Source organism: Eumetopias jubatus, unplaced genomic scaffold (genome assembly GCF_037043125.1).
Source record: "Eumetopias jubatus isolate StellerSeaLion01/CBP00866 unplaced genomic scaffold, mEumJub1_p1.0 scaffold_7, whole genome shotgun sequence".
Lineage (NCBI taxonomy): Eukaryota > Metazoa > Chordata > Mammalia > Carnivora > Otariidae > Eumetopias > Eumetopias jubatus.
The window spans coordinates 85,258,644-85,272,752 of NW_028274813.1; the positions used below are offsets into that span (position 1 = coordinate 85,258,644).

At 40.6% G+C, this 14,109-nt stretch overlaps 1 protein-coding gene across 4 annotated transcripts in view; it reads left to right on the plus strand.

Annotated features, from left to right (window-relative positions):
- The window catches only part of TUBGCP4 (tubulin gamma complex component 4), a 35,198-nt gene that overhangs the window by 5,493 nt on the left and 15,596 nt on the right, over window positions 1–14,109 (plus strand). For all 4 annotated transcript variants that reach the window (XR_003612774.2, XM_028126638.2, XM_088024764.1 and 1 more), the window contains exons 3-9: window positions 2,160–2,282; window positions 2,669–2,722; window positions 3,504–3,560; window positions 6,589–6,668; window positions 9,215–9,416; window positions 12,415–12,580; window positions 12,813–12,937. Coding sequence is in view for 3 of the 4 variants with exons in the window: in XM_028126638.2 (XP_027982439.1) it covers window positions 2,160–2,282; window positions 2,669–2,722; window positions 3,504–3,560; window positions 6,589–6,668; window positions 9,215–9,416; window positions 12,415–12,580; window positions 12,813–12,937 (807 nt within the window). In the remaining variant the exon portion in view is untranslated. The remainder of the gene's footprint in view (window positions 1–2,159; window positions 2,283–2,668; window positions 2,723–3,503; window positions 3,561–6,588; window positions 6,669–9,214; window positions 9,417–12,414; window positions 12,581–12,812; window positions 12,938–14,109) is intronic.

Genomic DNA, 14,109 nt, shown 5'->3' on the forward strand with positions numbered 1-14,109 from the left:
TCATAGGGTTGTGAGGATTAAACAAGGTAATTCATGCAAAGTGCCTGGCACACACTAAGCACTCATATTTTTTAAAAGAGAAATTTTTAAAGTTCCCTTTTGTTTTTAACAGTCTGTAATTCCGTCTGAGGTAAGTAAAAAGATTGCTGAATTGTGTGACTCTGATTCAGTGATGAGTGTTGCCCAGTTGAAACAATGATTCTGGTTGAGAAGAAAGGCAGGAACTTGTAGAAAGGAAAAGGAAGGATTCCTGAAATAATGCAGTCAGTACCCTCTGTTATATAAACTGGTTGTCAGGCCTTTGGTGGTCATCTCTGGGGCAGAGGAGTTGGAGAATAATGTCTTATATTTTCCTCTCTGGGACAGGGATTCTGATTCTCTCAAAAGGATTTTATTGCAAATGTGTAAGCTAAATGTGAGTTTAAAATCTAATCAATGCCATTTTGCTATAAAATCATATTAATGAGGGCACATGAATTATCAGAGTTGGAATCCATATATATATTTATATAGATGAAAAGGCCTCTAGTTTTAATTTTTGTAAGTAACACTTAAAAGAAAAAAAGCTGTCCTGTATTCCTGTGACTATATGGATTTTATCTTATATAATATGTGAATTCCTACTTTCCCAAATTCTAAAGATATCTATAGTGCCTCTTTTTTGGGAACAGTAAAAGCATACTTAATTTCTCTTTCATTTAGTGGTAAATGAAGACATTCAGTTCTCTGAAATGACACAAGATCAAAACAAAATTGGCTGGTTGTAAGCCCATCTGGTCTATTCGCCCTAACCCATGCCAGTCTTATTATAGCTGTGAACCTTTATCTTCAGGAACTGCTAGTATCCTTTGCAGCATCCTCTGACTAACCATGCCTCGTAACCCCTGAGTCCAAGCTTCCCACCCTATTTGTTGTGGTATTCTGCGATTTATCTACTGCCACCAGAGCCTGATCACCCAAGTCAATACATAGCCAGAGAGGCTGGTCATCGTGGCCTCTAGTCAGCTTCCTCTGCAATTCCCTGTGTAAAATACAGAAGAGGCTCTTAGAAAAAATTGCAGGTCTCCTGAAAGACGAGCCATATTTGTAAGGAGGCTCTTGGTCAGAGTCTTATCACTCCTCATGTCGACTATCAGATTCATGCTTCTGATGAATTACCAGGCCAGACAAGAGAAAGGGATGTTAGAAGGAGGATTGAGGTCATTTTATTTATTCAGTAAATATTTACCCTGTGTTCAAAGAACTGTGCTAGAAGCCGAAATACGAAGATGAATAGTGTGTCCTGCTTTCACAAAGCTCTTGGTCTAGAGAGGGGGGCATATAAACAAAAGTACAGTTCAAGCACTACACAGAGTTGCTGTGAAAGCAACAAAGGAGGAGCAGTTCATTTCCTAGGGAGAGTTAGGAAGGGCTCTGAGAAAAGAGATGCTTGAGTTGGGTCCTGTAGGAAGAGTAGGTATTTGTCATAAAGATGAGTACACAGTTATAAGTGGAACACATCCAGATTCATGGGGGTGAGAAATAGAAGCAAGGCACATTTGGTGAACTGTGGGTAGTTTGGAAATGAGAATGTGAAGTTGGAAGCAGTAAAAGATAATTTTAGAGAGATAGTTAAGGCCCGAATGTAGAAGTCATTGTATGCCATGCAGAGGAGTTGAGATATTATTCTGGGGCAATGAGAAGCCACCAAAGAGATTTAAGCTGAAAGTTGTAAGGTTAGTTGTAGAAAATCTCCACTGACAATATGAGGTACTACCTCATTGTATATTTTAGAGAGAGAGAGAAGGACAAAGGGAGAGGGAGAGAGAGAGAGAATCTTAAGGAGGCTCCATGCTCAGTGCAGAGCCCAATGTGGGGCTCCATCTCATGACTCTGAGATCATGACTGGAGCTGAAATCAAGAGTCAGATGCATAACCAGCTGAGCCACCCAGGTGCCCCCTACCTGATTGTAACATCTAGGCTGCATGGGAAATTAAAATACCACATTTTAAAAGGTCAGAATTCAAAATCTGTCTCTCTCATTGGGTTTTTCTCTCATTGAAGCACTGCTTTGATACAGAATCATTTAAGCAAAAACAATAACACTAATAAAGGAGAATGTTTTCCTCAGGTTTTAGAGTCTGAGCTGTGAGGTTGAGTTCTCTTTGTTTGATTTCAGGATCACCATCCATCTCAGCAGGGCCAAGGTGGGTTACATGGAATCTACCTAAGGGCCTTCTGCACGGGGCTGGATTCGGTTTTGCAACCTTATCGCCAAGCACTGCTTGATTTGGAACAAGAGGTGAGAGAGGAGATACGGGAAAGATGTCTCTGGGACAGCCGATTAGGGCATGTTCTTGAATTTGAAATACCCTTTGATGTGGTCAGGTAGTTAAGAGAGAGCTATTTTCTGCAAGGCTAAAGGGTACAGTATATTCTGTGATTGCCCAAATCACGGTCAAAGTGGCATGCAGAACATGGCAAAAGCTCTTGAGTGAGTTTATCAGAGCCCTAGCTTTGGGTTTTTTGGTCACCTGAAAAATCAGAATTAATACTCTACAAACTATCAATTCTCAGTAGCCTAAAACTAACATGGAGCCCATTCTCAGATTCCCATCTAGTTTTCAGAGATCAAATAGATTCAAGATATTTTATATGGACCCCTAATCACAGTGTTTTTTGTTGCAGTTCCTGGCTGACCCCCATCTTTCCATATCACATGTCAATTACTCCTTGGATCAGGTATGCTGCCCAAATAATAAAATGCCTTGGAATCTGTTGTTATTGTTAGAATAATCTAACTTAAGGGGTGCCCAGCTGGCTCAGTTGGAGTATGTGACTCTTGATACCAGGGTTGTGAGTTTAAGCCCCACGTTGGGTAGAGAGATTACTTAAAAATAAAAAATCTTTTAAAAAAAATGAGAAATTTAAAAAAAAGGGGGGCACCTGGGTGGTTCATTTGGTTAAGCATCTGACTCTTGATTTTGACTCAGGTCGTGATCTCAGGGTCTGTGCGATCAAGCCCTGCATCAGGCTCTGCGCTGGGTATGCAGCCTGCTTAGGATTCTCTCTCTCTCTCTCCCTCTGCCTAATCCCCCCCAAAAATTTAAAAATTAAAATTAAATCTATTAAAAGAGCAATCTAACTTAAGATATTATTTTTGAGAACATTTTTCCTTCTGGATTCAGAGCCCGGCATTTTATATTGTGTATGCTTTCCGAGATCAGAACTGTTTAGAAAGCTCCAAATTTAGTGAAAATCTAATGTCTGATATTAATGCTCTTATGTTGACTTCAATGTTAACAATTATGCTAGCCTCAGAAATAGAAACTGCTTATATCTGTCATTCTCTCTCTGCAGCCAAACCCATATCAAATTGCCTTAGGATACTGGATCTTGGCTGTTCTGTGGTATTGCCATCTTTGGGTTAAGTGGGACTATTTAGAAACAAAAGCATTTCCTGAGTCAATTTTTTTTCCTTGTGTTTGATTATGTACCCTCCTAATCATTCTCTGCTTTGCAGTTCCAGCTCCTTTTTCCCTCTGTAATGGTTGTGGTAGAACAAATTAAAAGTCAAAAGGTGAGAACTTTCCTTTTTTCCTTTGCTGTGGTAAGCACCAAGGATGTATTCATAATTAATTTTGCCTTACATTCTTTTTTGAAGACTCTAGTTTTTAGTAGTTGTCATTTATTTATTCATTCTTTTAAAAATATTTGCTTGGTTAAAAAAAACAAAAAAACAAAAATATTTGCTTGGGTATCATGCTAAATGTCAGAAAAGCAAAAATGAGTTACGAGACTGCCCTTAAGAATCTCCTGATCCAGAGGTGGGGGTAATGTTAATAGATGTACCCCAGAATGCTGCTGGGTAAGAGCAAAATGCTATGGATGGTATTTGGAGGTGAGAGAATTTTACACTAAGGATTTCGAATTTTTGGATATGGGGGCGCCTGGGTGGCTTAGTCAGTTAAACGTCTGCCTTCAGCTCAGGTCAAGATCTCAGGGTCCTGGGATCAAGCCCCATGTCATGCTCCCCACTCAGCGGGGAGTCTGCTTCTCCCTCTCCTTTTGCCCCTCCCCCTGGCTCATGCTCTCTCTCTCAAATAAATAAAATCTTAAAAAAAAAAAATTGTTGGATATGGATCTTGAGGAGAAGTGGAAAGTTCATCTTTAGAAAGAATAATAGATTTATGATTAGGATGCTGGCAGTTTTCTAAGAATTAGATCATTGGCTGAAACACAGATGCTTATTTTATTAAATATGCCTGTTTTTATCACAAGTTTTTATCATGTGCATTGAAAAGTGAGGGTCCCCAATACCAGGAGAATGCCTTTTCTGGGCGGAGGTAATAACTAAGGAAAAAATGCTTTGAGATTTCACATTAGAAGACTCTGCTAGTCCATAACTGGATGAAAAAGGACAAATGGATTAAATATGTTTAGCTCATTTATGTTTTTAAGCTGTTATATTTGTGCCTTAGCTTATTAGGAGTGTTTACTTTGATAAATATAACTAGTTAACCAGTTAATTTGCCAGGTTGCTGCTTCATTTTTTGTGCTGTGTAAGTATAGAAATTTCTGCTGTGCTGAGTTTATTCTGAGCCAGCAAAGCCAGTAGGGGAGGTGCTGTTTGGCTCTTCAAAGCTGATTATCCTCATCAGAGAACACTCAGCTTTTATTATGTACTTAACTGTATACCAGGCACTGTGCTAAGTGCTTCACATACTTGATCCTTTTCAGTCCTCTAGGGGGTCAGGTAGGTTAAGTAATGTGCTTAGTGTCACACAGATGGAGATGGTAGAGCTGGGATCTAAACCTGGGTCTATCTGACTCAAAAGATTATGCTCTTAACCACACTACAACACTGTCCCCCCAAATTGGAGGGGAACTTCTAGGTAAGTAGAGTTAGTATAAGGGTTCCATGCTTAGCTGCACATTTCAGTTGACTTTCAGTTTCCATTGGCCACAGGAAGAAGAGTAGAAACTGAGTAAAGTGGTTGCAGGTGGGCAAATTTTCCTCCTTGCCCGGGTGGTGGTAGAGAAGCCAGTGTGCTCTGGCTCTAGAAAGTTAAAAAATGAGGTCTCAAGAACATGGGGGGTGGGAAACAGGGATAATAGCCAACTGATAAAAGGGATCCTTTTAGAGTGATGGAAATGTTATAAAACTAGATTATAGCAATGGTTGCACAACACTGTAAATTTACTAAAAATTGTTGAACAGTATACTTAAAATGGATGAATTTTATAGTATATAAATTATACCTCAGTAAAGCAGTTTTAAAAAAGAGAGAGCCTGAAGGACATAGAAGGAGGAAACAGATTTTTGGAAAACTGTATGCCTTATAAATAGTTTGAATTAGGCCTTAATCTGAAATAAAGAGCTTTCTTTACCTCTTAGCTTGGAATTTCAACTCTAAATGATTCTGGTTTCTCTAGCGCAGTAGTTCTCAAACTTCGTCGTACATTAGAATCACTTGGAGTGGAATGTTAAAACCACGTGGCTGGGCCCTACCCCAGAGATGCTGATTCAGTAAGGCTGGAGTTGGGCCCAACAATTTGCATTTCTTACACACTCCCAGGTGCTGCTGCTGCTGCTGGTGGTGGGATACCGGTGGGGTGGAGAGGAGTAAGGAGGGTTGAAGGTCATACTTCTGAGAACTATTGTGATATCGTGATCTATAATAAGAAATATGTATTTGGTCTTTATCCCCTTTCTGACACAGAGCTTCTAAAACTCTTGGAATTTCATAATAATGATAAAGGTGTCTTGATAGTCATAACAAACCCCTATCAACCACACCTGAGTCTATGTTAATGAAGTGACTTTTGGAAAGCACCACAGGATGGGCTGGTTGCCAGGAGAACCGACCATTTAATTGGAGAATTGAGACTTTCATACCCCTGACCTCTGGGGAGGAGAAAGGGGCTAGAGATTGAGTTCAGTTGCCAGTAGCCAGTGATTTAATCACTTGTGCGTGTGTAATGAAGCCTCCATAAAACCCCAGAAGGACTGCTTTCAGAGAACTTGTAGATTGATGAACCAGAATACTTCTTCGAGCTACACTGCTAGGCCCACACTCCATGGAGACAGAAGCTCCTTTGTTTGGCACCTCACACTATGCATCTCTTCATCTGACTGTTGATTCATATCTTTAGTATGCTTTTTAATAAACAGGTAATCTAGTGAGTAAACGGGTTTTCTGAGTTCTGTGAGCTGCGTTAGCAAATTAATGGAATCCAAGGAGAGGGTCATGGGAACTTCTGATATATCAGCCAGTCAGTCCTAGGCTTGAGATTGGTGTCAGAAGCAGAGGACAGTCTTGTGGGACTGACCCCTTAACTTGTAGAATCTGATGATATTCTGGGTAGGTAGTGTCAGAATTGAGTTGTCTTGTAGGACACCCAGCTGCTGTTTGAGAATTGCTTGGTGTTGTGGGGGAAACTGCCCCCCAAACACATTGGAAATGGAGTCAGAATCAGAACTATACATAGATCTTTATCCCCATCATCCGCTGGATCGTGCCCTCTGAATTGAATATAGAATATGAGTTTGTGCTACCTGAACTATTAAAATGGAATCAAGTTTGACAAGGCCATATTTTGCGCAGATTCATGGTTGTCAAATCCTGGAAACGGTATACAAACACAGCTGTGGAGGTTTGCCTCCTGTTCGCAGTGCCCTAGAAAAGTAAGTCATGGCTTAATTGGGAATTGGGGGCAGGGGTGGGTGATCAAGTGACTTGACTTTGCACTTGTTTTATTTTCAGCTCATCTCATATTTCCCTCTGGGAAAAGTTATGACCAGGATAGAAGAGATCCATAAAAGCCCGCATGTATGATAGCTCAGAAACTGCAAAAAGAGTGTTATGAAGTGTTGAGGATCAAAGCTAGGATGTAGTCGCCTAGATAACCTTGAAGCAATGCTTTTTAATTTGGGGATCTCATTATCCTTGGAGAATTTCCATTACACGTGCCAAATAAAGTAGCTGTATCTAATCATGTGTATTTTGAGTAGCTGGTGTTTCATATCAAGGGCCTTAAAAATGTTTATACTCTATAATCCCATAATGCCACTCTTAGGAATTTTATCCCAACAGTTATTTGAAAGAAGAAAATAACCATATGCAGAAACATTCATTGCAGTGTTGTCTGTTATATCAGGAAATTAGAAAATTACCAGCAGTGGAAGAAAGCTAAATACAGGTGTATTCACTTGATAGTCTATAAATGTAAAATTAAAAATACTATAAATATAAATACTGTTAGAATCCACAAAAAGAAACTTTCCAGAACATACTTAAGGAACTTAATTCTCTATTACTGAGCTTTTTTTTTTTCCTAATAAAAGAACTGCATTTTGATTGTAGAAAATACAGACCTGCAAAGAGAAGAAATAGAAATATTTTCTAACTTTGAAATACACAATTTAACTTTTGCTGTATATTTCTATATAAATATACACAATTTTATGCATGGAATATAAAATCTTACATAGATCATATGGTAAGTGCATGTTTGTTATATATTTGCGGGGACCAAACTTTATAGACCAAATACTCAAATGTGCAAAATGTAAACGGCCCCCATTTGATTTTTTTTAATATTTGACCACATTTTTCTTTTTCCCCTCTTATATGGACTATGAAATATGTACATGTAAATATATATAAATATACACACACGCACACTACATTTTTTTTTGCTGAATCATTTGAAAGGCTTAACTACCAAAGACTTCAGTTTTGTAGCTCTTTAGAAAAAAGGCTTATGGGGGGGCGCCTGGGTAGCTCAGTCGTTAAGCGTCTGCCTTCAGCTCAGGTCATGATCCCAGGGTCCTGGGATTGAGCCCCTCATCGGGCTCCCTGCTTCGCAGGAAGCCTGCTTCTCCTTCTCCCACTCCCCCTGCTTGTGTTCCCTCTCTTGCTGTGTCTCTCTCTATCAAATAAATAAAATCTTTATAAAACATAATTCCCATTAAAAAAAGAAAAAAGGCTTATATAACCTCAATTCTCTTATATAACTTCAATACCATATTACACCCAAAAAAGTTAACATCAATTCAATAGTATATTATCCAAAATAAATCTGAATTTTTCCAGTTGTCCCCCAGAAGTCCTTTTCCGTTGTTCTTTTTTGCACTCCCGGATGCAGTCCGAATTCTCATGTGGCATTTAACAGTCACCTCTTTTGAGTCCCCTTAATTTGGAACAGTGCCCTTCTTTGCCTTTTTAATCTTTGATGACAACTGACATGTTAAGAGTCTTGACCAGTTGTCTTGTAAACTGTTACACGACCTGGATTTTTTTTATTAATTCCTGGTAATTAGATTTACGTTAAACATTTTTGGCAAGAATACTACATACCATAGGCCGTATTATTTGTTGCATCACATTGGAAGGCACAGAAAGTAAGTGTGTTCCATTATTGGTGGTGTAAAAGCTTGATCACTTGGCTTAGGTGTTTTCTGTCAGATCGCTCCATTTTTTTTTTTTTTTTTTAAGATTTTAGTTATTTATTCATGAGAGACAGAGGAGCAGAGAGAGAGAAGCAGAGGGAGAAGCAGGCTCCCAAGGAGCAGGGAGCCCGATGCGGGACTCGATCCCAGGACCCTGGGATCATGACCTGAGCCGAGGGCAGACGCTTAAGCATCTGAGCCACCCAGGCGCCCAGATCGCTCCATTTTAAAGGCACATTTTCCTCTTTGTAATTGATGTTATCTGGGAAGTGATCCTTTGAAACCATGAAAGTATCACATTCTCCAACGACCTTTCTGCATTTTGTTGGATTATACTTCTTCAGGTATACCTCTCTCAGTGAATCTACTCTCTCTATGTGATTCCAACAAAAACAAAACAAATTTAATACTGTGTTAGCCAAAAAGACTCCTAGAAGCACATTTAAGTTTAACAAGAACCCTCAGTTTTGAAACTCACTTTACACAAAAGGAGGAAAGAAAATGTGCCTCTTCTAAAAAACTAGCAGAACGTTTACAGAGCATTTAGACTTCAGTATGTAGCCTACAAGTTTGGAAATTTAATCATTTAGTTCATTCACAAATATTTAAATTACAATAGCACAATTATTTTTAGCCTAATTGGTCATTTCCCTTCTGAGTCATGAGACTCAGGCCTCTGTTTATCCTGTCACAGTTGAGAGCATGGCCTCTGTGCCCATATGGGGTTTAATGTTCGTTAAGTGGACTTCTAAAGCTCTCCTACTTTTCTCTCCACTCAGGATCCTGGCCGTGTGTCATGGGGTCATGTATAAGCAGCTCTCAGCCTGGATGCTACATGGACTCCTCCTGGACCAGCACGAAGAGTTCTTTATCAAACAGGGTCCCTCTTCTGGTAATGTCAGTGCCCAGCCAGAAGAGGATGAGGAGGATCTGGGCATTGGGGGACTGACAGGAAAACAGTTGAGAGAACTCCAGGACTTGGTGAGAGCATAGCAGAAAGCCTAGCATACTCCTGCCAGGAGTCAGGAAAGTCTAGCTCGTTGACCTCTTAGTGATTTCCACCCCAGTTCCCAGCTCGTCATAGTTGAAGCATCTTTCACAAATTCCGCAGATATAAACACTTGAACTTGGTTTTATCTTAGCTGCATTCTTAACGCCTAACTTAATGTGAGACTACGAAATAGAAAATATATTTGTGGGAGTCCTTTGTTTCCCCTTTTCCCAGTATATGCATTTATGAGATTAATAAGTCTTATCTCTTAAGGTAGCCATGTAGCTACCCTATAACTTTTAAATGTAGCTTGGAGTTTAGAGTCCCCAAAGCCCTGTATTGTCTTTATTCATCCATTGATCCATTTATTCATTCATTTGTCCTGCTACAACATCTTCTTGAACACCTGTTACATATATGCCAGGCACTGTTCTAGGAGAGTTACTGGGTGCTTAACTGAAGTAGATGAATAAAGTGTAGCAGACCCTGTCCTTAAAGAACTTATTGTTTAATGGAAAATGTAGAAAAGTCAACAGTGACATTAGTAAGTATGGGTGTTCTCAGAACTTGGTTTTAGAGTAGCTAGAGAAGCTTTTCAGTGGAATGTACATCTAAATTGCAAAGAGTTTAGGAGGAGAGGTCAAGAAATGTTCCAGGCAGGGGGAAGGATGTGTACAAAGTACAGAAACCATGAAAGACATGGCTTACTTGAGGTAGTAATTCAGTTGAAATGGTCAAGTAAGGGCTGAAATACAAAGTGCAAGGACAGCGGAGGGGATTGGGAAATCGCAACCAGTGGAACTATTGAGGTAAGATCATGAAAGCCCTTGTAAACAATGGGAAGGAACTTGGACTTGAACCTCAAAAGAGCTTAGAGCCAGTGAAGAATTTTAGGCAAGAGGTTCACACAATCAGACTTCACAATAGATGACTCTGGATAATGTGTGGGGAAATTGTTTTTAAAAAAACTAAGACTAGCAGCACGTAGGTCAGTCAAGAGAATGTTGGGGACACTTAGGTGAAAAATAATGGTGGCCTAAACCAAGGGTGGTGACAGTAAATATGCAGAAGAATAGAGTGGCTTGAGAGAGATTTAGTACATGGACTAGGTAGGCCTTAGTGATTAGATAGGAGTCCAGAGGGAAGAATCAAGAATGTAACCCAAGTTTCTGCCTTCAGCGGCTAGGCAGGTAGAAATGATATGGAATGTGTATGGCAGGTATTGGGAGAAAGAAGATGGATCTAATTTTGGACATGTTTGAGGGGTTAAACGTCTGATTCTTGATATCAGCTGAGGTCTTGATCTCAGGGTCGTAAGTTTAAACCCTGCATTGGGCTCCACACTGGGTGTGGAGTCTACAACTTAAAAAAAAATTAATTTTGGACATGTTGAGTTTGAGGTACTTGCAAGAAATGTCCAGTGGGTTGAACTTATAGCTCACAAGAACAGTCTAGCTTGAAGGTAAAGTTTAAGGAGTCATCAGCATATAGCAGTTTTGTTTCTTTTGTTGTTTTTATTTTTTTTAAAGATTTTATTTATTTATTCATGAGAGACAGAGAGAGAGAGAGAGAGGCAGAGGGAGAAGCAGGCTCCCAAGGAGCAGGGAGCCTCGATCCCAGGACTCTGGGATTGTGACCTGAGCCGAAGGCAGATGTTTAACCATCTGAGCCACCCAGGCGCCAGCATATAGCAGTTTTTAACCTGGGGCCCATGGGTGGCTTCAGGAGGTTCTGTGAAATGTATGTTTGTATATTTGTCTGGAAGGTCCATAGCTTTTATATAATGGCAGAGAGTCCTGTGATATAAAAAGATTTAAAACACCTGTTACAATGGTCGATTCAGTGATGGAAGAAGATATGATTGTTTAAGAAGAGTGAGGAGAGGGAGAAGAAGTGAGGGTCTGGGTATTGCCCTGAGGACCACCTGCACTAGAGCACAAAACAGAAAGTGTGAACAGCAGAGCTCAGAGTTAGGATTGTGGAGCCCAGAGTTCCTGGTCGGAGCTGGACAATAAGGGTTAAATCCAAAGCAAGTCGGAGAAATGTGAGGGCCTGAGTGATTGGGTGGTGGGCATCTGGGGCATCATGGGCCAGTTCAGTGGTTCTCAAACTTCCATGTATGTCAGAATCAGCTGAAGAGCTTGTTAAGACACGGATGGATGTCTGGGCCTCATCTCTCAGGTTGTCCTAGATCTGGGGAGCGGCTTGAAAATTTGCATTTCTAACAAGCTTCCAAGTGAGGCTGATGCTGCTGGTCCACGAGCCACACTGAGAACCACTTGGCTAAATGACTCGGGCTATGTACTAGTAAAGAGCTGGGCAGAGCCAGCATATATGATGAGATAATAAAGTCACAGACCTGTAGACCTGGAAAAAGTAAAGACTAATTCTTCCATGCTACAGGTAAGGAAACCGGGTTCCTGATCTACTGCACAAATTCTTACATAGTAAAGGCAGAGTGAGGACTAAAATCCTAATGTTAAAAAAAAAAACCTCAGTTGGTCCGAGGGTTGTGGGTTATTGTTAAGCTATTAAAAAAAAAAAACAACCTCACAACACTGTTATTTCCACCATGCTGTCCTGCTGTCTGAAAATGGAAATATGTTCATCTCTCTGACACTGGTAATTTAGGCATTGTGCAACTTCAGGTTTAAAGTCCCTGCTTCAGGGTGCCCGAGTGGCTCAATTGGTTAAGCATCCAACTCCTGATTTCGGCTCAGGTTGTGATCTCAGGTGATGAGATCAAGCACCATGTACAGCCCATGTACAGCTCTGCGCTCGCATGGAGTCTGCTTGAGATTCTCTCTGTTGACCTCTCCTCCTCCCCCACCTGCACGCGCTCTCTCTCTATAATAAATAAATTTTTAAAAAAGTAAAGTCCCTACCTCTAGAAAATATAAATCATGGGTTGGGAGAATTAGTGATGTTTTTTGCTTTCTGCTTCTTCCTTCATACATCATGTCTGATGCAGATTATTTCCTTGAGTAGCGCCTGATAGAGGAAGAGAACATGCTGGCACCGTCTCTAAAGCAGTTTTCCTTACGAGTGGAGATTTTGCCATCCTACATTCCAGTGAGGGTTGCTGAAAAAATTCTGTTTGTCGGAGAATCTGTCCAGATGTTTGAGAATCAAAATGTAAACCTGACTAGGAAAGGTGAGAACCTCCTTGCCCAGTGTGCCCTGTCTTCAAAGGCCCTTTTTAATATCTCGTGGCCCCAGTGTACGCCTGGTCCAAGGGAGTGGCTAATAAGATTGATGCACCGAGATTACAGCACAACCATGACACGCTTATGTGAGAAGCAGGGGAAGGAGCTGCACCACGGGGACTAGAAATCCTTGCCTGTCCTGCTCTGCTCTTCCTTTGATGGTGCCTGCCTGTTTTGCAGGATCCATTTTGAAGAACCAGGAGGACACTTTTGCTGCAGAGCTACATCGGCTCAAACAGCAGCCGCTCTTCAGCCTCGTGGATTTCGAGCAGGTGGTGGATCGTATTCGCAGTACCGTGGCCGAGGTTTGTATGTCACAGTAGGCTTTCTTAGCAAGAAAACAGACTAGTTCCCCAGAAATTGAGTACTTGACTTCCGTTGCATCTTGATGTGGTTAGAACTTAGCTTGGAGGGAATTGTGAGAGTCAAAGGGCAAGAAGTTTTTGATAATAGAGGTGGAACTGCTTTAGTCATCACACCTGACAGGAGTTTGCTAGCTAGCTACTTACTTGAACAAAGGGAGGTCTCACTTTCAAATTCAGTCAGCATTTTGAATCTGTCAGTGTAGTTGGCAATAATTGCAAGGAATCAACAGATTCTGACTAAATTTAGCACCTTGCTTATATTTTAGATGGCTTTATTACTTTTTCATTTATGAGTATAATAACCCTATGAGGAACACAGAACAAGTATTATTTTTCCATTTTTTACAAATGAATAAAATAGCTAATTTGGCTGGTGTTGCACAGTAAGTAACAAAGGTGACGTCAGAAGCAGGTCTTATAACTCCTAGTTCAGTGTTCTTTTTTTTTTTTTCAGAGATTTATTTACTTGAGAGAGAGAGAGAGAGAGAGTGAGCACGAGCAGGGGGACAGATGGAGGGAGAGGAAGATAAGCAGACTCCCCACTGAGCAGGGAGCCTGATGCTGGGCTCAGTCCCAGGACCTTTGAGATCATGACCTGAGCCAAAATCAAGAGTCAGAGGCTTAACTGACGCAGGCGCCCCCTAGTTCAGTGTTCTTAAGTGAATTGTGCTACATCCACCAACTTAGATTGTGACCAGTGATTTTTCAGATGTGTGTCTGTGCTGTGGCTTAAAATAAAATTTGGCTCACAGGTGTCTGATAATGTGAGATGAGATTTTTAGTTTAGTCAGCTGTTTTGTTTACTATATTAGTGGTTCAACTTCGGCTGTGCGTAGCATTGCTTCAGAAAATCTTAAAACATGCCACCTGTATAAGTCCTCACCTCCAGAGCTGCTGACTGGCAGATCTACATCGGGAGGGAGTAAGTACTTGTATTTATACCATCCAACTAGACAACCAGCAGACAAACCACTGCAGGTGATTTTGAAGCAGACCCAGTGCACTGCAGGATCTAGAACTGCTAGGAAGCTTAGCATCAGATATCCTCACAATGGAAGTATGGTAATCTATTGTGAATATGATTTCCTTTTCCAGTCACTGTCTCAAAAATT